General features: G+C 39.9%; 1 protein-coding gene across 3 annotated transcripts in view; it reads right to left on the bottom strand.

The window, feature by feature from the left end:
* SATB2 (SATB homeobox 2) overlaps positions 1–26,425 on the bottom strand; it is a 133,322-nt gene that overhangs the window by 99,288 nt on the left and 7,609 nt on the right. For all 3 annotated transcript variants that reach the window (XM_088059060.1, XM_005519919.3, XM_088059059.1), the window contains exon 3: positions 9,987–10,163. In XM_088059060.1, the coding sequence (XP_087915186.1) occupies positions 9,987–10,163 (177 nt within the window). The remainder of the gene's footprint in view (positions 1–9,986; positions 10,164–26,425) is intronic.

Genomic DNA, 26,425 nt, shown 5'->3' with positions numbered 1-26,425 from the left:
TTTTTAGCATGGTGTTGTCTCTGTAAAAGTAGGAATTATCTACTAGCTATGCCAAATAATGATTTTCTGTTAGAAAAAGGAAAAAGGCCAAAATGTGGCTAAGCAGCAAATATATTATAAAAACAAAGTATGAAAGCAATTTAACTGTGAATCCTGACTGGCACACTCATCTTCCTCCTAGCTTACTTGTTTGAATTTAACTCTTCGTTGGTAACTTGGAAACAGCCAGGTGAAGACAAAGGTGCTACACATACAAAACAGTACGGGAAGTAAAAACAGAATGAGATACGGACCCCAGATCCCAGGGCTATTCTAGCTTTATTGACAGTTATTTCATTCTAGAATAATTTTTCATTTGGGATAAGGTTGAAAATAAAATTGCCCATAAATACACAGAGAAAAATGCCCCAACCTCATCTCATCCAACCTCATGCAATGCCTTTTTTAATCACACCTGTATAAACATGTATTATTTTAAATTATCTGGATAAATCAATGTCATTTACTGGTCAAAAGACAAAGTAAGAGCAATTCTCCGCAAGCCCTCCACCAGTAAAGCAAGGAAGAGACACGCACCCTGAACAATCAGGCAGCTCAGTGGATGGGAGGAGGGTACACACACCCACTTCTCTCAGACATAGCTTGAATGTGAATCTTCATCGGTACTCTCCAAGTGGGTTTCCAGTGAGCAGGATAGGAGGTAAGAGGAGGTCACTAATAGCAGTCTTTTGCTCATCCTTTCCTATTCCATTCCATTAAATGTGGCCATTTAATCTGCTGCAGACCCCCAATGACAAACAATGCAGGAGGGCAGAACGCCCTTGTAAAATTCAGCCGGTATGAAAGGACTCAAACATCAAATACAGCTGCTGATTGACAGCTTCATTTATATTCCAGTAAGAACCAGGAGGATTAAAGCCAGGTCCTTTCTACAATGCTCATGTACAGCGGTGAGGAACCATCTGAAGTGACCCTTTGCTGTCACTGCCAGGAGGATCTCTCCTGAAGAGAAGGAAGACACTGAACAGGGGGTCAGTGTGTTGGCCTCTCTTTTGCTTTTTTAAACCAGGGAACATTTTTAGCACCCTCCGATTTTCTATGCCTACTTTGTTAGGTTCTCAGTTTAAAAACAAAATGGTTTTCATGCTTAGTTTGTCTACATGGTTAAAGGGGACTGAGAAGTATTGCTTTACACCACAAGTTTGACAGAGGCCCTGGAGCCAAGCACCTTTGCTCTCCACAGGCTCAAACCAATTTCCCTGAACACAGGTAGCAAGATCCAGAGTGGGGCACTGATGATAAAAAACGGACTTCAGACAGACCAGCCAGCAGAAAGAGCTTTCTCTTCAGCAGCATAGCCACTAAAAATGCTGCACAGGGAACGCACACCCGAGGCAAACCAGGGACTCTGAAAGGTGGGATTTACTTCTAAATAAGCAGAAGCCAATCTGGGGGATGTGCCCTACCTCTGTTAGGTTAAAGAAAGAAGCAGCCGGGGGTGGGCTCGGCTTTGTGTGCCTGTGGGGAAGGCAGATGGGGCAGGGCAATCTGCAGCTGGAACAAAAACCAGGCCGTTCACGCCACTGGGTTAAAATGCTGCTTCCCTTATCTAGAGGAGGGAATGGAAAAAAATTTCAGCAGGTAAGAATATTTTAAAAAATCAAAAAAAAGAAAGGAGGAAAAAAAAAAAAAGGAAGGGGGAAAAACTTACTCTAACACATTAACCAGAACCAAGCTTTGCTCTGCTCATCCTACTGCATGTTTAAATATTTATCTTGCTAGCTAACAGGCTGTTAACTGCACCTCATTTTCCTTCTCTGGACAGGGGAAGACCCAGCCTAACCTAATTTATTTCCACTTTTAAGTAGAGCACTGCATCACTATCAGATTCGTGAAGAAGAAAAAAAAAAAAATGAGTAAACAAAATTTTATTTTTAATTAAAACTAATAAAGACCATTTATCAGTTTTACTCAAAACTGCTGGTGTTTCTCGGACATGTGGGTTTAGCTGAGAGGTTGGAAAGGAGACAGGAAAAATCTGAATTTATTACACATTGATCTAAGTTTTTAATTGAGTACACATAGGCCTTTCAGAGTGAACTTGATTTCTATTTCACCCCAAACTACTGTAATGGTCGCTGTGACACAAAAAAGCTTGTGGCTCCCTTTCCCCAGCATTTCTTCACTGGTTTATAACACAGGCAGAATACAGGCAAATCTTTCCCTGAAGAGTACAAAGCTTCAAGAAACCTGTCCTGTAGTGTTATCTTTTCGCACACAGCCTGCCACATAAAGTGAATGGAAAGCATTAAAGAACATGGCCCTCATCAAACTAAAGCACTGATTCACTGTTATAGCCTGTGCAATATTGCTCAGAAACAAAGGAGACAAGAACAAAAGGTTTAATGATTTCTTCCCATAGCACAGTGCGAGTTTGATCCATTATGACCACGGAACAAACAAATGGAGCACACACCTCTGCAACAGGTTCACTGGAGCCCGCGGGGCTGTCACCAAAACACGGTGCGCTGCTCCAAAGCACTCGACACCAAATGCCCTTTGCAGGTATGTGGGGTCTCACAGAGAGAAGGATGAAAGGGTGTCTCACTGGAACAACCAAAGCCCATTGTGTCCACTCTGCTCCCTCCTTTCCCCCTGCCCCCTCTCCTGCTTACAAGCCTGCTGTGCTCAGTCACAGACCGCAAATGAGACGGAAAGCAGCGTCAGAAATGCTGAGCTGTTCAGGACTACCTCTACTTACCCTCCTTTAAGCTGTTCAAACACTAATAAATTACCCATTTACTTATACTACCCAGATGTTTGCCATCTAGAAAAATAGATTATTATTTGTAGAAGGGTTTGTTCCATCACAAGAATCCTGTAAATAATATATTGGGATTTGAATGCCAATACCACATGCTAACTTTTGTACGTCAGTTTAGGGGGATGGCAGAGAAGAAAAGGAAAGACAGACACTTCTTGACCACTAGTCAGAAGTTAAGGACTTTCAAAGAGAGTTTATCAAAAACTCATGTATTTATGCTGTTTGGATAATGAGGTTATATAATATAACAGCACAAATGGAGAATAAGGATGACAAGTAATCTGAGATTAAATAATTAATTTAATTCTGAGCTTTTGCTTCCTCATATATATTACACTTTTATATAAATATATATGCATGCATGTATATGTATAAAGTGTGTGTATACTAAGCTATAAATATATCATATATGTTTATATATATAAACCAAAGTAAAACTTAAAATATATTCCATTTATGTATCTATAAATATGACATTCTAACATTTCTTTATATGCCACATTTTCCATAAAAAATGTGACCCTAATTTTAGCAAAGCCTACAAATATAAGGAGCCTCGATCTTCGTTGCTTCTTTTATTTTTTATGTAAGATTTCTTAGGAGTTCTGAGGAACTCTTAAAAAGAATTCTAGGGCTTTAATTGAAATGGCATGAGATGCTGAACCTTTAACAACAGTGTCTTTCAACCCCTGTGTCCATTATGCACAGAAATGCCTATCAAAACCCACAAAGAACCAAGAGGTTTTCAATATTCTCATTAAAACGTGACTTTCTCTCATAGTTCCAGCTAATTGAATTTCACTTACAGTTGTCATGAAGTTTTGTAGGGTAGACAAAACAGTGATTTGCTGGTAAATGATGTATATAGGGAGAGAAATAAATATTTGAGAAGTTCTTAGCCTTCTTTCTTCAAACGTCAGGGAGAAAGACAAAGAGTACAACTCAAGCAATGAACAGTTCAAGAAAGAGCAGCTTTTACAAGGAAAACTTTGATCTGGATGGCTGAGTATCACTGCAAGAAATCCAGTCTGCTTAGCAATCTCAGACAAGTTGTCATGGAATTGCAGGGCAGAGTTTACTGCAAGATGTTGGTTCGAGCCATACCCCTCACACACACTACTGTTAAATTGTTTGACTTGGGTCTTTTATAATGCCACCTGCAAAACTGGAGAGAAGAAAGGAGAGTTTGCCCATTACAAATATCCCAGTAGAGGCAAGGGGGACAAAGGGGATTACTAAAGGTAAGAAGGTCTTAATTAGAGATGGTATAAAACCTAACTGATGAAAAGAGGTGTGAAGAGAGCTGGGTGGATTTCTTTCATTTGCTTTGGGGTGTTTTGTTTTTAATCATATGCATTTAGTAGGGTGAGAATAGTCCATGTCAAGAGAGTTTGAGCTCAGAGAAATACAGCGGCTTTCCATGGATTGACAACTCTTAGGTAAGACCAACACGCTGTCTCTATTAAAATGAAAAAGTAAGAAGTAGCAGTAAGGAGTGACAGTCAGTAAGTGACCCAATATTTAGCTGTTTGATCACTGTATCATCTTGTTATTTACGGTCTTCTATCACCAATGTCTCTCTATTATTAAACTCTTCTCACTAGAATGTCTTTGATCACATGAATAGGGTGCCACAACTCAGACAAAAGTGACAGCGGGCTGAGGGGTCAGAAGATCCCAGATTATAGCAGCCTTGTAATTTATTGCACATTATTCACATGAGAAACCTGAACTCAGGTTTCCTCTGATTTTTCCCATACTTTTACCTTGCACTTGTGTAGAAAATAGTGTATCTGGCCTTCCCAGCTACAACAAACTTGGGTGTATACATCAAGCACAGTTCAGCAGGGTTTCACCACACTTTTACTGTACCTTTCTCGATACAGAAATATAAAACCAGCTTGTGCGTGTGTGTTCAATACAGCCCCCAGCTGGTATGTTCTCCCTTTACCTGACATTCAGTTGGAAGCTATTGTGGTTCTGGAGACAGCACAGATGGGAATATTTCACAGGATCTTTCCCTACTAATCATCTGCTCAGGTCCTTCCAATTGCCTCAGAGCCCTACCCTCTTGTACCAGCTTAGGCAAATCCATTCTCCAATCGGTATTTACACCCTTCAAATATTTGTACACATGGTTATAATCCCATAAGGGGCAAGATGGTCATGCTGCTCTCACAAAGGCTAGTCTGAGTGGAGGAGCCCAGCACTGTGGCTGCCACATTCTTGCACACAGCAGCCTGGGGCTTGAACAGATTCACTGAACAGCCCCATATCACACAGATCTGGCCTGCGCTTTGAAGTAATACTAAAACACAGGCCACAAGCGTGAGGGGCCTCCAGTTAACAGCAGAGAGCAGGGCTGAGCTCACGCACATAAACCTTTGAAGAAAACGAACACACTTGCAGTCTGGGTTATTTCCCGCCCCAGCCATGTGCACCAGAGGAGAGTTCTTAACCTGTCTGTGCCTTGGTTTCCTTCCTACACACTCAGAAAAGCCACCTTTCTCTCTTATAGCAGCTCACTGCAAAGACAGCTCCATCAGTGCTCCAGAACACAGTTCTCTGTAGAAGCACTGAAGCCAAACTGCACCACAAGCAATATCAGAGCTTCACAGTCAATGCAGCTGGAGTAGAACTGGAGTAGGTCCTGAGGTTCCTCTGGGTGTCAGCTACTCTGGCCAGGCACTGATCAGCTCAACAGAATTCTCCTCTTTCCCACTCCAGTGATGCAAAGCTGACAGGGCTGAGCCGCTTGATCTCGGCTCACTAAGCCACAATCCCCAGAGAGAATCACTCACCTCTGTGTCCAGCTATTGCAACTCCACATGGCAAGGCAAGATACTCCTTTCTTGTTCTTGTACTACACTTTCCCCACTGACCACTACCAACCTCTCCTTCCAGCCTTTCACTCCACCCACCCATGCACAGCTCCTTGCAAGCATAATTTTTCCCCCCTCTTAAGTCTGTAGACAGCATTAGAAGAAACTGAGCACAAGAAGAGAGGCCTCTGAGGCATGAATGCAAGGCACTGCCCCTTGCAACAGCTCTACTCAAGGTAACGCATTGCTTAAGAACCAGAGCTTGACAACCTCTACAGTGACAGGGATGGGAAGGATCTCTTGCTCTGTGTTAACTTCCCTCCACTGTTTTCTCACTCCTCCTCCTGTTCAGCTTGACATCTGAGCACCATTTCACTCTTCTGTACACCCCTTTCCTTGTCATGGCCACACATAGCAACTAACCAAGCAACCATCCTGTCTGTGCCTGTCAGTGCCTGGTTAAAGCTGCCCCCAGAGAGCAGTCAGGGCAGGCACTCCACTCTGCCCTGCCAACACACCGAGCTCAAGTACCTGAGAGGACAAACTCCATTTCAATGATCCATTCAGCTCTGCTAACTTCTGCAGACAATGCTCGTAAGTTCTATGTACACACCCGCAACAGCTAACAAGCAACTGGTCAAAAGGAAAAATGTATATCCACAGGACTTCACACTATTTTCTTTTTCACATGGATTGTAAGAAAGTAGATACTAAAAGCATCAAACTAACACTGTTCTTCTTCCACCCCACACTGAGGAGGGAATCAGCTTTCACAGCAGGTCCCAAAGCCACAGGACTGCACGCAGGGTACACCAGATTGCAGTTACTTTCATACTACTTTGGTCCCAGCACTCAGCACTGTGTATTCTATGCACCTCCCATCAGTTCCGTTCTCTTGCATAGCCCTGTTAGAATACCTTACCCACAAAAAAAAAAAAATTTAATATCAGGGCACGTAAACTTTATTAAACCACATATAGAACAGGTGTCCCTTTAAAGCATGACTCTTTTCCTCTCTAAAAGGCCCATGCAGCAGGTTCCCTACTGTCAGGTGTAGACTCAAGTGATGAAAGAAAAATACATAAATGTTTATTAAACCTTTGTTGCCATTTACACCACCAACTTTCACACCCCAGTGCCAAGCTGTTAACAAATTCCCATGCTGTTCCAGAAGAAATTTCACAGCTCCTGTCAGAAAAGGGAAGTTTCATGAGGGCAGCACTCGCTGGAAAAGTCTCTGCTCCCACCACCATCAACAAAAAATCAGAACCAGCTGTTTGTGGAATAAATGTGTCCTGCCCAAATTGTATGGGAATAATGAGCTTCTTCCAGGGAGGCATGGGGCCACCTTCATGTATACGTCCTGATCCATTCTTGTCTCAACACTGTTTGTGCTACAACTTACCAATTTACCTAGCATGCAGGAATAAAAATGATCCACAATAAGGCGAGTGACCACAAGTCAGTAGATGAGGCTCAGGCCAGGTGACAACGGTGTGTGTGTGCTACAGATCAAATGTTCAGACACAGCATCACCTCCTCAGGGAGCTGTGCAGCTCCAGGCTGCAGCCCAGGCCAGCAGGGCCCCTCCAGGCACACGGCCCCCTCGGCACACACCACCTACCACCCGGTGCCATGTTCCCTTTATGCCAGCCAGGCTCTGCTGTGCTGCTGTACAGCTGGGAAGCACCAGGCAGGGCTGCACATGAGGCACACACCAACTCGAACCTCCGCAGCTCTGCAGGCAGAGCAAAGGCAGTGAGAAATCTACAGCAATTCTCTCTGCTGCCACAGCTCTTCTATCCTGCCCAACTCGCCCTTCTATCTGCCACAGCAGACCCTGTTCTAGAAAGAAAAGGCAAAAGCAAAACGCTTCTCGCAGGATGAAGTGAAATTGCAGTTCCCCCAAAAAAAGACGGGGCCGAAATGAAACACTTCCCCAATTCAAAAGGTGTTACATGCTAAATTACAGCTTAGACAGCTTTTACAATACCAAAGCTTTGACAAACCCATTTACTTTGTTCCTGGAGGACATGGGGACACTTCCTCATGTCACTGCTTTGCAGAGCATGATGCTCAAGAGCATTTTAAAAATGCACCTGAGGACCTTCAACTTCTCATGCAGACCCTGTAATTCAGTTGATCATAAAAAAGAACTGACCATTTATTAATATGTTGTGCTAATGGAAATCAATTCCAAGCACTAGAACAAAAGCAGACTTGTCCTACAATCATAATGAATGAAGTAAATAGCTTTATTTTCCCCACCTTTTTAGCATGAGAAAGTTGTGTTCCCAAATAAATCCTTAGAATACCAATTTAGTAGCACACTTCTGGTCAGCCTTAGTTAACAAATTAGCACACTGTACTCTATAAAGCTTTGCATTAAACAAAATAATCTCAGAAATCTATTGGCCGTCTCTGCCTATACCTCACCCCTCAGCTTACAGACAGCTAGCACAGAGGCAAAATACTACAGAACATGCTGCATACTTCAGCTTCATACCTCAAGATCAGCATGGTCTGCAGTATTTGTTCAAGATGCCTAAAAGACACTGGTGGACTGGCCCTTCAGTGTGAAGGTAAATAACCTGACCAAGAGATTTGTTAGCTGATGGATCTTTAAGGTTATTTTCTGTCATTCTAAATATTATACCATGTGATGTTGCCTAGAGGAATGTAATTGCTGCCTTAAAGATGAAAATACCTTAGTCTTTTCTTCTAGACTAATTGCAATAATTAGAGATTCAATTTCTGTTTTCTAGTGGAGATATTTGAGCAGCACATCAAGCGACAGATCAGTATCTGAACCTGCTCATTGTTAAAGCTCAGTGGCCATTTCCTCCCTGCACAGTGACTAATTTCCTTCATGAGTCAATCTGTCTCCTCCTCTCTATTCTCACAACAGAGCGATGCCACAAAAGCGAGGTTCCCCCGAGCGAGATGCTCAGCCAGCGTGGGTCACTGCACTGGATGACATGTCCCCTTGGAGCAGGTTTTCTGCAAAGCCCGTTCCCCTTCACAAGTGCCAAGAATCAAATCTTGGCCACCTAATGCAGCATGTTCCACATGTTAGCTCGCAACATGTTGGGCAACTGTGTTAACTGAGATGGATAGTGCTGTCAAACAGAAAGCTGGCTCACCAGGATGGAAACAGTGGGATATGCTGACCTTTTACATTCAGGAAAAAAGAGTCCCTAAGATGACACAAAGCATTTTGTATTGAAGCCCAAAACAACTACCTTCTTGCAGGGTTTTTACTACCATATTGTGTAAATAAACACATGTACATAAGCTCTGTCTGTATGAAGAACCTGAGCCTCTCAGACCAGAGTCTGACAGAGGAAATGAATCATTATCACCCTGCTTGGAAAGAAGTTTGCACAAGGAGCCCATGCGATTAACCACTGCCTGGAACTCCTGGATTCAACACCACCATTGCTCCTTCTGTTCCAACATTCAAATACCTAACCATACAAAACAGATCAACAGACAAAATTCAAATCCCCAGGCAAATTGCTATTAAGCTATTCAAAATGTGCACAGGTTTTATTGGTGATACGGAGATAAAACAAACTTACAGGCTTCTCATGCAAAAGAATAAGCACTGAAATAACCTGTTTAGTATAAAAAAGCCTCTTGAAATTCCAAGTTCATTCTGGAAAGATTTTTCCCAACCCACCACCTCCTGCCCATTTCCCTCAAGATTACGATTTTAGGTTTGGGTTTTTTTAAGCTTATATTTTGGGTAGAGAGAGGAAAGCTTTGTTTATTTTAAGATTTTGCTGCTAACAGAGAATCATCTCTGAGTGGAAGGGACTATGGAGCTCTATAAAGGGTTTTACAGCAATATAGTAGGTAAGCGAAAACAGAAATCAGCCTGCACATTTAGTCCTACAACTATTTGTCATAAAGACAGCATGCATATATATGTAACCATTATCTACAATGCATAATTTAAAAAATTAAAAACTACAATATGCTGTTCAAAACTGCCTTGATACAAAGAGGAATACTGGATACCATCTAGCTGTACACCTAAAGGTTCTATCTTCTGTGCTGACTTCCTCGAAGCAGCAACCTGCCTCATGATACAGAACAAGTGTGCCGTGAATATCCTGACTGATCATTATCACCAGATTTCACACTTCAGCAAGCTTTCTAGGCAGGCTAAAAATGTAGGGCTTGTTGTGCACCTAGTTTAGGATTAAGCAATTAACACAACTGATATAAACACTTTCAAGATTTGCTATCAATTTTCTTACTTTTTCCTTACATCAAACAACCTCAGGTGTGCTGTCTTCTGCAGTGCAGAGAAGTGGGAAAAAACTATTGAATACCTTGTGCCTGAGCTGCAGAGCTGTGGGAATACCCCAGAGCCAGGAGCGCTGTCTCCACCAGCTGGCTAAAGAGCACATCTTTGCGAACCAGAACGAACTCAGCATGCTCTTCTCGATTATCGTATTCAAGAGAGGCGTCTGACTGCTCCACCACACAAAAGACTGGAATCATCAAACCTACATGGAAAAAACACCAGGAAAAAAAACAAAAACACAAAGCATCAATAAGAGGAACAAGAACTGTGTCATACATGTCTGATTAAACTTGTAAATTAACACACCTCCTAGAAGACTCATCGTAAGTGGAAATCTGCCTTTCTTCCTTGTGAAATAATTTTTGTTTTCTTTCCAAGCAAAATACTGAAGTCTCATCACTTGACTCATTTAAAAACCACACTAAAAGCTCTAGAGGATACAGTTCAGGAAAAGAATCATAGCCAGCATGAAGATAAACAAGATTTCCTAATAGCATTTTCAACATTGCAGTTTTCTACAGTTCTATCAATGTCCCTGCCTCTTTCAGGTCATTTCTCCACATTCAGCCATATGAAAACCTGACACACAAATGCCACTTCTGCTTCTCTCTACACAGTGAAGTTATGAAGAAATCAGCAGAGTCTGATCCCCTTGGGGGACCCTGGGATATTTGTGCATTTTCAGATCATTTCCAGTCTTCTCACTGTACAAGGAAAAAACTCTTGCATTGATTTTGTTGAAAACTATAATCTTGTGTTGGCAGCTGATGGTCACTCAGACCCAGACAGAGACAAGGCTATCTTTCTGCTACATCCATGAAGAGCATGAGAACAACTCTTTTGGAAAAAGGATTGATGATGAGGAGCAACTACAGAAGTGGAAGACTCAGGGGGTGGTCCAGATTCAATTTTGTTGTATTTTATTGTAAATCTACTTTTGTGGTTATAGGATCAAGTTATCTATGACATTAGATAAATTGTGAGTTATAAACTTCAAGGGATTCAATACTACAGGCAGTAGAGAAATGTGCCAATTTGCAGGAAACAGCCCTACAGCATATTCCCAGAAGGAAGAGGGAACAGACGGAATTCTGCACGGCCATTTCCACCACCTGCTACAGGTCCATCTACCAGTCACAGACATTTTTTAACTGGCTACATATAACCTCTGAGTCCCTAGGTAAACTAGAAAATATTGATGCAGAGAACAATCTCAACCTAAAGCACTTTTCCAAATGTGCCATCTAAGGCTCATAATGTCACCAGCAAGTTCACCTCTTAATCTTGCTCTTCAGAATGAAATATAACCATTTCCACTACCTACTAACTACAAAAAATATCTGAGTATATTGATGAACTTCAGACACAAATCACTCTATTCTTGGACCAGACACTTCTTTAAGGGAAAAAGAAGAAAAAGCCACATTTCAGTTCTCCTTCATGAATTCTATTAAATATTTTTGAGCTACTGTCAGTAGCTTCAAAACCTAGTATCTCAAACCAATAGCTATATATTCCTTCAGAGGAGTCACCCTGCCCTGAAATAAACAGTCATACCAGCATCTGCTAAGGAACTTAAATACTCCTTGTCTTGAATTTTGAGATACTAGATCTACTTTAAAATATATTTTAGATAGACAGTTCTCAGTTAGTGATTTACCTAGCACAGAGAGACTCTCAATTTGACATTCTAGCTTCAGGAGCTATACACTACAATACCCACTTGATGTGTTTCAGTTCTTTGTTTTAAAACACATCTCAAAGTAACATGAAAGAAGGTTACAGCATCACATTGACGCTGCTCCCTCTTCACGGCTTGATTCTGGGTTAAACTGATACATTTTGCAAGTTCAAGCAGCCAAATTCTAACACATAGTGCTAAAAAAAATCTCAGTGAAATAAAATCTCTAGGTGATTTCCTGAAGAGACAGCACATGGGTGATCATATTCCTCTGAAATCAGTGACAAAATTTTTTCTCCTATCAAAGGTTAAAATTTGAATTCTATTTGTCCATACACCATTTAATTAGTTAAAACGAAAATAAGTCTCTTTAAGTGACAAACTTCCAGTCCTGTCGAACATACAGGCTGTCACAGCACTTTTGATGGGGCTATTAATGTCTTAGCAAAAGATTAAGATAATTGGCCAAATGCTGAGGCTGTAATATCAGTTGTGTAAATTACATTTTGGCAAGACAGAAAAAGTGGTGAAGCAAACTGATGAGAAGGATGTCACACTGTCTTTTATGCTCCTGCTGGATGCTTTCCTTGTCATACAACAGTCTTTCCTTTCCAGCACAGAAGTTGCACCTATTCTCTGCACACATCCTTTACTGTGTGAGTACAAACAAGATCTCAAATGCTAGAATGGATGCCATTCATTCTATCACTTTATGGATAGCACAAAGGACCCCACACAACTCCTGCCCATGATGACTCTCCTCTGCCCATGCTTGCAGGAACCCTGCTAAAGAAACAGCTTTTGAAAAAAACATCTCTGAACTCAGTGACTCAGAATAACTGATGATAAGCTGCTATTGTACCTTAAAAATCAGAGAGCAAAGGGCAGGTTACCACATCTGTCATTAATGACCCATTGTCATGCCTCTTACCGTAGCACCTGGAATCTTAATACTGATTTTAAAAATAAAATACAAAGCAACAGTAATCAAACTTATTTCCAAGCCAATCTCATTCCAAGGAAGTTTCAACTGCTTTGCTCTCTATTTCACATTAGAGAGTTAAACTGTCGTATCTCCAAAGAACTTACTACCTCAAACTACTGTTTCCTAATGTTATATGAAAATAAATATACTTTCAGTATCTTGGAATCAAAAGGAAAAACATCTGCAGACACCAATATGCTCTTTACATGCTGATATACACCATGGCTTGCTCCTACATGCATATATTACACCTCCAGCTCGCTACAAGGCCCTTAGAGAAGAGCAATACAAGTTAGTCACTACTCACTGTCATTCCAGCTGAAGAACTTGGAGCGGTACTCAGAGAGCTGGAGACCAAGCATCCATAGCAGTCTCACATGCGGCGCTACCGCAGCGCAAGCCAGCCTTACTCATAAATCCTGGAACTCCTCAGCTCTTTCCCTAACGAGCGAGCAGCCAGAATCCCTGTCATCCTCCCTCGCCTGTGCACACGCACGGAGCAGGCTGAGGTCTCCCGGCACTGAACTCGCATGCACTCCTCTCCCAGCTTTAGAGAGAGGTTGCAGGGACCGATGCTGCACAGCTCATGGTACATCACACGCTGCTTTTCACACAGGGAGAAAACAAGGAGTAATCTGAGGGCTAAAAAGGAAAGCGCTTGTTTCCTTAAAGGACAAACACATCTCACACAAAACATTAACAGCAATTGCAAATCATACTAAAGGCTTTTTCTCCTTGATTTTGATTAACGTAACTGACTCATGGCCAGCTCTTTCACGCTTCCCACAGAGCTTTGACCCCATATAGATGGCATCTGCATAAAATGCCAGGGGAACATAAACCAAGATCTACAGAAAGGCTTTTATAAGGACATCCATAGGCAGCAAGAATTCCATCTAACCCACGAAAGAGAGCAATGCAAAACTGTTCCCACCATTACCCAGAAGAAGAGAATGGTTAGCAGCAATCAGTACCTCTGTATTACACATTTAAAGCAAATCAGAGATGTGATTTAAGCTCCACTGTTGCTTTCACAGAAAAGCTGCAATGTACGGAGACTTTGTAAACAGACTTGCGCTTTTTGCCAAGACTCTTCTAAGGGGCAGAGAAATTAAGAAGAAATTAATTATGTATCAAGGAGACCAAATGCACATTTTCTCCTCCTTGACCATTTTAATCTATAGTTTTATTTCACTGAGAAGTAATCAATTCTTTAAAAATGAAGGAAAGAGAAATAGATATTTTATTAGGGAAGTGAAAACCCAAGATACTCTGCTACATGAAGTGTTCATTTCTACAAAAAAAGACTTAGAGTCAGTTAAAAGCATTATCAATCTGCAATCATACAGCTCCCTGGAAAACATTTTCAGTTGTAAGACTTCCAAATAAAAGCTGCAGATTTCTAATGACAAACTAGAAGGAAGAGAAGAAAGCAGTTATTAAAAAGACCTGCACTATTTCTTTTGTTCATTTGCAAGTAATACTTTGTCCAGCACATGCTTTTTTAAGTAATAGATATGATACTATTGGCACTTAACTTCTATGCATGGTCTGCTTGCACAGAAGCATCACAGGCAGAGCACAAAGCTGAGAGCTCTTACAGCCACCCACCTCTCCGGCCATTAAACAGGGAGCAGAGCTTGTGTATCCTAGTAAGAATAAAATGAACATCAACTAGAAAGAAAAAGCACCAATAAAATTTATTTCTTTTTAGATTAAAATCTCTTTCCATCAGGTGAAGTTTTGAGTCCATCAAGGTGTTATTTAATTTTATCTAATTTGAACAATTTCCAAACATTAGGTTGATTAATTTCAACAGCATGGTGTTATGGAAAGATTTACTGTACAGGGGTTGTCTAGCAGGGAATTAATAAAGAAGCCAGTTCTTTGCCCTGAGTAACATGAGGTTTTAAGACTTCCCAGATTTCTAGTGGGAATACTTCACAGCACAAGCATGTTTTCTTCTGGGAGTAAAACCCACCAAAATTATTAAAAACTGAGATCAAATGGTGGTGTCAAACCCAAAGGAAATCATTCTACAGTGGAGAGATTTTTATCAAGTGAAGAAAGTGGAAAATAAAGTTGTTGTTGTTACTGTTATGCTTTGGGTTTTTAGGTTTTGTTTGTTTGTTATTTTTTTGTTTTGTTTTAAACAGAACACAGACATACATGCAGAGTAATCTTCCCCGAAGACAAAGCAAATTTCTTTGCTTTGAATGGTTTGGAGTTCAGAAACCAGGACATCTACTTGAAAATTCATAAACTACTGAAAATTCTTCATTGCTTTATGTAGAAAACATTTTCCTTAGCAGAGACTGCAACGTGGGCCACTCTCTAAGGCTTTTCCACCACAGAGAAAAAAAAAATAAATAAAAATCTTGGCAATTGCAAGAGCAGAATCCACAAATGCTTATGTCCACGCACACCTAAAAACCACTGAAGTACAAGCAACTTTGGTTGGACTTCTAAGATGAGACCCTTACTCTACAACAGAAACTAAGAAGCACAATTAGCAAAGCATGGATTGTCTTGAGGAAATTATCTAGATAAAGATTCCATATATTTAACAATAAAGCATGCTTCCACAACTGGCAGTAGCCACAGGAAGCAATCAAACTACAAACATTTCCTAAACCTAATCTGCTTCTGTTTTTTTCTTTAGAGAGAGACCTTTATCCAGCAAAGGCAGTCAAGGGAAAGCAGTCCATTTATTTATTTCTCTCTGCACTGCAGTAGAGCTGACCTTACACATACCAATTTGGTATTTTAACTGTCTTTCCCTTTCTTCTAAACAAATTTGAAAAATGAACCTAAACTGAGAAAAATGCTTTAAAAGGCAGAAATCAGCACGGGCAAGGTTTGCCAGTTCTCCTTTTCACATCCAGCAGCTCTGATTTGAAAAGGAGAAGCCAATTAAGTTTGACAGCTTTCAGTTACATAGAAATACCTGAATTTCCGTGGCAAAGATGCCATCCTGCATTCTAAAGTGTAACACAAATCCGTAATTTCCTTTCTGAAAGACTTAACCCCACCACTAAGTTAATAAAAAAAAAAAAAAAAAAAGGAAAGAACAAGAGAAGCTTTAAAGCCTCAGTGTGTCACTTCTTCAAAACGGTGTAAACTGCAAATCCTGAAGTGATAAGAAATTCAAACCTAGTTCACATGCTAATAATCAGGAGGTTTCTGTTAAAGACCTGACTAGCTGAACATAGAATCAGAATCATTTCAGTTGGAAAAGACCTTTAAGATCACATGTAACAACTGAAGATAAATTCATAATTTAAAAAATCAACTGCACTCCAAAACGTGGGGTATTTTGTCCAGTTGGCTAGGGCTTTTTCAAGAGGAAAGACATCAAATAGTATTTGAAAAAAAAAAGCCAGTTGTTCTGATCTCAACACCACTTTTGTTTAAATTACACCGTAGCTAGCTGTAGCTGATGGTGATGCGAGATCTTCTCAAAAAAAATCCTGCAGAGTCCAACTGAGGGCTGCAGATGCAGGAGACACAATGACAGGCTAAACAAGCACCATCACACCGTTTCCACAGGGCCACACACACATGACTGTTCACACTCAAGAAGGATCTGGCTTGAAGCAGATCCCAGGTTCAGCTCATACCGGTGCAATTCCATGATAAGGTGGAAGAGACGCACCTCTCTCATTTCAGCAAGCATTAGACATTGTCCATTAAGGCTCACTTTCAAGTTACCCCATGAATTATGAATACAATTAAACTGGACAGAATATAAGTTGTTGTCACTTAACTTATTTACAATAAATGCTTGGTTTGGGTAAATGGACTGCGTTTCAGCCTCTTACTTATCAAGCACCAGCTTACAACAGTCTCATTATGAAGCTGAGAATTCTTTCACTGTAAATCTTTTTAATGGGGACTGAAGGAATGACTTTGCAGTTGTTTGTCACTAACCACTTGGAACCACGTGAAGAAAGCCGTGTGCACACACCGACAGGCAGCCAGCGGGAAATCGCTATGTCAAGTAACAGGAGACTCTACCAAGATCTTCACAACTGTAAAATCCTACGCAGCATCAAGCACCTCATTACAGCAAAAGGTTTTGTTTAAAAACAAGGAATTACATTCTGTTAATCCTCTGCTCTCCAGTGTGCTCTAGACAAAATGCAAGGTATCTGATTTTGCATATAGGCAGTAATGTGATGCTGTTAAACTCCTACTCTTCATGGGTTTATAAGCCCGCTGCAAACAATTTGTTCCAGGATGCAATTTGGTAAAGAAGAGCTCAGTCCACAGATGATTTTAATACAATGTTTGCCAAAGAAACAAAATCATGTTAAATAACATTACATTGTAGAATTTTTCTTCTTAGGAGGGCCAGAGGAAGTAAAACTAAGGACAATATCTTTCTACTCCTCCTCGGCTATTTTTTCTGGCTTTACATATTCAATAAATCTGTAGGCAGGAAATGCATTTCTATATTTTATATTTTAGCCAATGGCGAATGCAAACCACAAGGTATTATTTACATCTTTCTTCAGCTTCCAGTCCTTTCTGTGGCTTCAGTCTCCCAGCCATCACAGCTATCCCAGATCTCAGGAAGTCTTATAAATAAGTCACTACCATCTCTGCAGATGTCCTCTGCTTCTGACAGCTTAACTACCCAAAGAATTCTTCTCCTAGCTGAAATAACAGCCTTACCATTTAAAACAAAGTATTTCAGGCCACTATCCCACCAGAGAAACATATTATGAAACTCATAACCTGATTTGATAATGCTTGAATTTCTAAAAAAACGGTATAAAAGAAAAGCCATATTTAGAGCAGGTGCTGTGACAAACAAGAAATGAGAACTAGAAGAACACCAAGCATTTACCTCTGGCACAGCCTCTCCTGCGGCGTGTCTGGGACAGAAGTGTTACTTGCAGGCCTTTCCTTAGTCAAAGCAAACCAGCTCCTTCAGGTAACAAATCCCCTTTGCTAAACCAGTTGCACTAACTTAGCCTGAAATTTGAATCTCTCACACCGGCTGAGTTCACAGAGTAGGAACAGGAGCCCCACTGGGGCTTTGTGCCACCCTGTTAGCCCAGGGACAACCATGCATGGGGCAGCCAGGAGGTAAGAGCAATTAAACAGGAGAATAAAGCACTTCCACCTCTCCAATTAAACAAGCAAAACCAAGAGCAATGATAGCCCAGAGCTCAAAATACTGCTTTGAGGGAGCCCAAGTGAGAAGGCAGCACAAACAGCTGTCTAGGTTGCTCCAGCAGAGAGCTCAGCACCGCTGGCAGGCAGGAATCCTGTGGGGCACCAGCACCATGCTGTCCACCAGAATCACACACAGGCCTTCCAATCCATGGAACAGAATAGCAGAGAATAAGTTAGGTTGGAAAAGAACACTTAAAATAATTGAGTCCAACGATTCCCATTGAAAGGAAAAAGGTGAAGACATTACAGCTATATTTTTCCTAAATAAAACAGCTCGGTTCTTTCAACTTGTTTCCCAGTTATAAAAGAAGAAAAAATACTCCATAGCCATACTTTATAATATGAACTAAATGGAAAATCCACTCCTTTTACTCAAAAGTGGAGGAATGAATACTTCTCAATCAGATGACTTTTTGTTAAAATGTCATCTTAAGCCATTAATTTCCTGTAAGTTTTAGGTTTTGGTTTCTTTAACTTAAAGACAAGTATAGAGTTTGTGAGGGATTTTTAGTTTGGGGGACTACTTTCTGTTTCTTTTCTCTCGAAAACGTAACAGAACTCGCCTAAGGGGCTAAGACTCTCTATGCCAAGTTCCACCCAAAATTATTTTTAATGACCAACATTTTTAAACCCTGAAAACTGGAACCACTAATAAGCCCTTAAATTCAGTGGTGCTAGCAGATGCCACCATATTATGTAATTTTTGAAGGAAAAAAAAAATCTTCTAGCAAAAGCATTTTAATGAAGGTTCTATTAACTAGTCTCCTGGTACTGGGGTAAGTCCCCTGGAATGCAACAGAAAAGCTTTCATAGCTGGTTTGAGGTTTTATTTCTGGAGAAGTGCTGCAGACCACACTCGGGCCTATTTTGGGGTCTCCACTGGGACCCACCAGCAAGTTCTTTTCTCCTTCATGTCCATCCTTCTGTGAAGCACTCCCTGGCAAGAAAAAGTATAAATCTTATCACCCCTTCTCCGTGTTACAAAGTAAATGTCTGCCAACATACACCTCTGCCTTCAAACCCACTTGCAGGTTCCAACAGTGAGACAAGCTGAATTATATGCAACCACTGTAACCACTGCCTCCTTCCCTCCTATCTGACAGATACCGGCAGTGCTAGAAAATGTCATTTCTAAGTGGCAATGTCAAGAGATATGGCAGCACTGGCTATGGGCAAAAGTTACAAGTACGCAAGCAAGAGGACAGGCCACATTAAACTCTCTCTGAATAAATGTTGTCAAACTCAAGGGTAATCGATGAAGCTCTTCATCCTGTTTCAATTTCAGCAAGGGTAAGGCTATTGCTGTATCATTACTAGATGGTATTTTTCTAGTAGAAAGAGACCACAGAAATCTTCATCAGATCTTCAGTGGGAAAAAAAGTGGAGGAGAGAATTGCAAATGAGAAAGTGTAGAAGCCATTCTGTCCTCCAGAATGCAGCCAACTTCCCCCTCTGTCTCCCTTGCCACCAGTCAATATGGGGTCTTCAGACAGACTGCAGCTACAGCCCATTGCCCATGGCTCAGCAACTGGCCTCTGGGGTTTGGTCTTTCCTCACAACTCCCATCTTTTACACCCTTGTGGACAGAGGGCAACTTCTGAGTGGCCTTCTCTTATACTGTCTTACAGCAGAGTTGTGGGGGAACCACTCTACAAATATAAGATCATTTAACAGCTATCAGTTTGAACATTACTCCTTTAGGAATATTTACATTTATCCGCCCGCAGGTCACATTAATCTAATAGGTTTTAACAACTACCAGATCTTTATCAAACAAGACATGAGGTCAAGGACAAGTTAAAAGGTAACATTCTCTTTCTCAGGTATGCACAGTACACTTCATCCAGTCAGGAATATTTTGGGGCAAGGGTGTGAAAGACCTACCTATAGGCTGACCTACTGTGTGTGGATTCACTTGTGAAGAGTTAGCAATGCTTCTGGGGCTCAACAAGCTGAATTGCTATATTATTATGGTACACAGGGCTACACCAAAGAATTAGATACTTCTGCTAGTGCAAATCCATGTGCTCATTGAGAGGTGTTAGCCAAAGAACGCAGATTACATCTGTGCTCCAAAGGCCAAACGGGATCCCAGTTCACTTTAGGATGCCATTCCAAATGTTGATTTATAAAGCTGTATGATACAGGACTAGAGCCAAGGCTACTGTAGCAAGGCTCTCTCTTCCCATGTACAGTACAGCAGAAAAAACACTTCTGCTTACAGCTCTAGGAGTCAGAGAAAATGGAGAGCCAGCATCCCTCAACTTCGGGCCTTCAACTACAGTTCAGTCCCTTTGCAAGAGGCATACAGACACACGGTGCCTTGGCACAGGGCCTTTCTGCCTTTTGGGTTTTAATCTGAACCCTGAGATGGTGAGGTGGCTAAAGGGTCACAGAAGAATCAGACCCAGGTAGTGATGGCTTAAGAGACCAAGTACTCTTATTTGCATTCATGTCCACAGATTTGAAGACGGTACAAAAAAACAGTGAAGTATATGTGGTACATGAAGTAGCACTGCTTTTCATTTTGAAAGAGAAGGAAGTAATTTTTACTACTTTCGGCATGTCCGTGGCACTCTCAAAGCACATCTAGATAGCAGGTCAATATGACACTGTAATCATAATTAATGTCATCAGAAAGGCTCATTATTATGAGCCTTATATAATTCATTATTATGCCAGACCCAGAAACTCAGATAATGCCGAACTTGAGCGTTACTGTCAAGCAAGACACCTACTTACTGCACACTTGCTCACAGGAGCCTATATGAAGTCTACTATCCAGACTTCTAGCTTGAGAAACAAACCACTTTAAAAAAAAAAGGAAAATTTAAAAAAAAAACTCACACTTCTGTTAATCTGCATTTTCTCCAAGTCTAAAAATTGGTACCATGTATGACAGGTCCACCTCATTTTTCTTAATGATGTTTTTATTATTCTTTCACTCAATTAAAACAGAAATGGATATTGCATCTTCTGACTGTATAATTGTTATTGTAATCTGTTTTCGATCACTGCTTGGGAAATGGGTCCAAAACAACATAAACTATCCACAGCCTCAGAATACAAGTCATTTTCTTTTACTACGATACTTAAAGAGACATCTATCATGCTGCTCCGCTAACATGTTTGTATTATGGCAAGGAAGTTATTTGTAAGTTGGGAAAAGACATTATGAAAATCACCTTTTACTCCAAAGTATTGTATAACTCATAATTTATAACTACATTTCTTAATAACCGTTCAAAATAATACGGCTGGAAATTGTGCACATCTAATTTTAATATATAAATAATGGAAATGCATATAAACCAAAATATGTTCAAAATATGAATTTATATTACTCTCAAAAAAATAGGCTGGTTATAGTTTTGAAAATAACATGCTTCATTTCCAATATATGCCTGTCAGTTAAATTTATGGCAAAACATTCTCCGTGAGTTTAGATTACTAAGATGGTAAATACTTCTTTGTGACTTTTCTCACTTATCTGAAGCTTCCATCCAAATGCTGACAAAGTCAGCAACTTCTCAAGAGTCAAGTTTTGGTGATACCCAAGTAAAGACAGACTAATCCAGCCCCTTCTCAGCATTACAAATGGAACAGCTGAGAGAGAGACAAAGTAACCTTGTGGCTGTATGCAGCCATACAAACCATGCTTTTGATATAAGGAACTCCCCCTCCCGACATTTCACGCCAGGTTTAGTACCTTTGAAAAGATTTGCAGTCAATAGTGCGTCTTTTCATCTCAGTGTGTGTCTTTGGGAAACAAATGAGGGAGCATATTTAAGTGGAAGACATTTCTACTGCATTCTGAAAATGCAGTGGGTATGTGGTTATTTCAAGAGATGCTGTAGCTTCATGTGTCTGACAGGTATTAAGATTTTTCTGACCTTCTTTACCCACGCTGACATTGCTAATAACAAGGTACAGTTGTGCTTAAATTTTTTAATATTGCATGTCCATCTGAAACAAGGACATCAGTTAGAGCACAATGACTAAACATTTTTAGCCAGATAATTAGCCAGATAATTTTCTATTTAGAAAATAAGTCATATGCCTAGACTCTTACCTAGAGCTACCTGCCCCTTCTCTTCAAGTTCTTTCTGTTCCCTTCATACAGCTTCTACAAATAATGACAATCTTCTCTTCTTCCAAACATCGCTGTATGAAACACCAATAATCACTCAGCATTCGACAAGAAATTGAAAATCTATCTTGAGTTCACAGTACTCCTGCCCTAGCATCCAGCTTACCATAACATCGACGCAGGGCTCACACTTCATTTTTTAAACAATCTGTAAATTATTTGTGTAGTTTTATTCCAAGCAGAAGTGTGTCCTGGAAGGAGGTTTTACATAAGTCCTCTGACACTAGCAACATTGACATTCACACCTTTAAAAATCAGAGTAAAAACACGATACCAACCAACCAACCAACAAAACAAACAAACAAAACCTTTTTATAAGAGTTTTTCAATGTCAGCAGCCCTAAACTGCTAATAGACAAATATCAAAATCTTGTGTATTTGCAAATCTTCAGGGGACACTCACAGAGCTAGCAAATATATTTTAAAAGAAAAAAAAACCAAACAACTAAAAATACTATTTCATGTTTTTTTAAAGTTCCCTGAAATAGAAGAAATAACACCAGAAATATAAAATATTTTTTTCCTCACCAATATTTGGATCAATCCAAATGAAGATGGGGACAAAATATACTCAACAGCTGCAGTAAGTGCTTTCATACAAAGCACAGGAACTCTGGATAAAAAAAAAATAAAAATCCCTAACTATAGAATAGTGACAATATGGACAACATGCCTTGCTGGCTGAGAACGTATCACACATTAAACAGTCAACACTTGGGAACAGGCACGAGAACCTCAACTAGATGGGCTAACAACTGCCCCCAAATGAAACGGCGAAGAGTATTTTCTGTCTTTCATACTGCTAATCAATGTAAACTCATTTGTCTGCAGCCCCGCAGCAGAGACGCTGCTGATGAGCATTCTGCAACAAGTACAAAGCTTCTTGCAGGGCAATTTTTTTTAGTATCGCTAGAGGCTAGAAAACATTTCTCAAAAGCCATCAAATTCTCAGCTGCCTTTTGTCTGCTATGACTATTTCTTACATCTGCACTAGTGACACATGCCACCGTGGGGACTGATGCAGCTGACCCCGGACATTTGGTACAGTAGGAACCAATTACCACAAGGCGATTTCTTCAGAGCTAGAAAAGGCTCTGGCTCCTTGTTCAGCACACAGGGCTGGTTTCAAAAGCACTCCGAGCTTCAAAAGGAGAGCACGCTCGATCAGTAGTTACAGAGCATGAATCAGGTACAGGTTATCTCCAACAAACCCCCGTCCTATCAATTCAAAGGGACTTGGTAGTACTTTATACATTGAAAAACTGGGCCTTTAATCCTAAAAACACAGCAGTGGTTACTAATTTAACTAAATTATGAGGGGCAGTAATTAAAGGCCTAACTTAGCTATGCCTTGCAATTTGAGATTCAAAAGAAAATCTTCCCAAGTTTTACAGATTTTTAGCTATTTTGAAAAGTTTAAAAATAAGATTTAAAAGCAGGTTGGGGACTGCTCAATCACAAAAATAAGAATTTTCCTAAACAGGTCACACAGATGTTTGGTGAATATAAATACATGACTGCAATAAAACTCTTCATTTTACAGCACCATAGTTGCCATATGGTATTACCATGTCCTCTGTCAATGCGAGTGGCAAAAATTTTACTGGTTCAAGTATTTTACTTAAGCTCCAGACCACCGTTGTGGCCCTTTTTCTCCCTATTCCACACAGACAGCTCTAAAGAAAACATCAATAATAGAAATTAACTGCAAAAATAAATATTCAGACTAGCATCTCCATGAAGAGTACTAAACTCAAATACTTTAAAAGGAATTTCAAAATAAGTGATACCATCTGAAAGTCTGTGCTACAGACTAGAAAGTTTCAATATGACATAGCTGTCTGTTGAAATGATGACTTGATTACAGTTACATTATGCCAGGTTTTTTCTATTTTTAAATCAAGATAAAACATTCACCACAGTAAGAGTATTTACATAGAATATAAGGATTCGACAAAATTAGGTATTTGGGAATCTTCAAACTTCACCTCTAAGTGTTTATTCATAACAATAGAAGTTTGATACTGTTGGCCTTCCTTCAATGTCCAAATTCTTCATCTAAATTCTGAGTGGAAGATAAGGTACTGTTTAATTTCTTGAATATATGTTACCTCACTGGCATCTTTCTGGTTTTCATTATTTTTCCACCTTCTTTAGGAACAAAAACAGTTCTGGGGAATCACTGAAATCTCCTGTTAAGGTGAGTTTGTCAAAGAATTGCCCTGTAAATAATTGAGAGTAAATATTCTATGTTCTATCCCAGTGAAACCAAGAAAAGGCAGAGACCAACTTAAAAAGGGAGGAGTAAACAGAGAATTATTATGGATTATTTCAATTATATTGGTTGCTTTTTCTTTCCTTTGGTTTACGATAAGAATAACAGCATGCAGTTAACTAACATGGCCATGGGTGTGGAGAGGAAGCAGGGAGATGACTTGAAACACTTAGGAACTGTTTCGGGGGAAAGAAAAAAATCTTACTACCACTAATCTTAAATCTTGAATTCAAAATTGTTGGTGTCTTTCTGCAGATGCAACTTAAGGGTTCCAAAATTATCCTAAACATCAAATTATGTCTAGGTCATTGAATGGGTGGATACCCTATATTCTGTTTAATGCGTATGTTCAATTGCACACGTACTTCAACCGTGTCTTTATTTTAATAACAGACCAAGTACTGAAAACACATAAAGAAAGACTATTTTTCTACCTCAGCAAAAATACAGCTGATACACTGCATGACCCTTCATGAGTGACTGCTCTGTTTGTTCTGTTTACATGACATAGCCTAACTGGAAAAGGGAGAGAGGGGTGAAGATCAGCAAAAGACCAGAAACTCATTTTTAACAATTGATCTCGAAGAATAAATCACCGTCTTGCTCTTCTTACTGTTCCTGCTAAATTAGCCATTTCTTCCTCAATATGTATCAGAAACATGTAAAATCCAATATTTTACATTTCTTCCAAATCCCTACTGAATTATATCAAATTACAAAGCAACGTTTTCCAACTATGCAGCCACAGATAAAACATATATGTAAAACATAAAAATACATCTATGCTTGTTCCTGAACTAATATGGATTTGCAGCTTTCACGCTTCTGTATTTCAACGTGCTTAATTCTTTCAAACAGCTACATATTTCTTTCAGGCAGCAGGAAGGTATCCTCATCTAGGATCTGGGCAGGAATCTAAAACTTAACCTTTTGCTTCGCTCAGTTCCTTAGGACAAATGAAACATACTCCCTTGCTGCGTTCAGGATGGCATGTTAACTAACCATTTAGAACAGAGGAGCAAATTTGATCAGGCTGTATTCTTCCATCTGCATGGAAGTGAATTTTCGCTCCGGTCAAGTACTTTAAATCCTTGTGAAGATATAAAAGGTAGTACAAATTCCACAATATTTTTACAGAAATATGTAGAATGGACCTTTACAAACAGCTCTTCAAGCATCAGCCTGTGTTTCTGTCACCCCAGAGATATATTAAAACTGATTTCTAAATACACTTACGCAGACATGACCACGATATGCTGAACTTGAGGGGGCTCACAGCAATCAGCAGCAGCGCTCTGAAGAGTCACTGCATCCACATTTCTCTTACATCTGACTTTGTACAAGCTCCATAACTACAGCTACTGATTAACATACAGATTGTACACTTTGGTTTGAATTGCCTGAAAGCTTTTCCCCCAATTAATATTCTGTAAATTGAATCACAGTTTTTAACAGTTAAATGAACATATTATCAGACCGCATCAAACTAATCTAAACTAAAAATGTTTTGCAGTCATTTCCTGCTCCAAATTTGAACATGCTCCCTTGGCTATCATTTGGTTCTATGTTTCTTTTTCAGCAAAATCAAACTTCAGAACAGCTCATTCGGCATACTGGCCTTTTAAGTTGCTTTCAGTGGCTTTTGACGCTTATTTTCTACACTCTTCAAATCAACACACACATATATATATGCACATCCACTCTTACACAAACAGGTTCACGAACTGCAATCAACAATTCTGTAAATATAAGTTTCCTAGTCATTAATCATTCCTCTTTTTTTTAATCCTTATGGAGTGAATTACTAACTGAGAGGAGACGCCAATTCTAGTAAGTGAATGTTACCCAACAGGGATATAAAGCTGTCAACACCATAGTGCTCTTGCTTGCTCTAAACTCTCTCCCAGGCTTCATATGTTTTTTAAAGCGATATTAGCCTTTTTTTCCAAGGAACCTTACTCTCCTTAAAATCTGAGCGCTTGTGTTTTATTACATACAGGTTTTAAAACAGACTGATCAGATAACTGTTGAAACACTTCAGAAAGCACTGGGTTGGTCAGGCAAACCAAAACTGGACTCTAATACATTGGACTGACGCTAACAACATTGTAAACAGTACCAAAACTTTTAAATCCCCTATTAAACACAACCTTTAACACCTCGTTTATCTTCTTAGTGACCTTCACTAG

This window comes from Pseudopodoces humilis, chromosome 8 (assembly GCF_049639895.1).
Source record: "Pseudopodoces humilis isolate 2021_Gansu_Grassland_sample_001 chromosome 8, ASM4963989v1, whole genome shotgun sequence".
Taxonomy (NCBI): domain Eukaryota; kingdom Metazoa; phylum Chordata; class Aves; order Passeriformes; family Paridae; genus Pseudopodoces; species Pseudopodoces humilis.
Note: the sequence above shows the minus strand (reverse complement) of the source record. Positions and strands in the feature narration are given on the sequence as shown.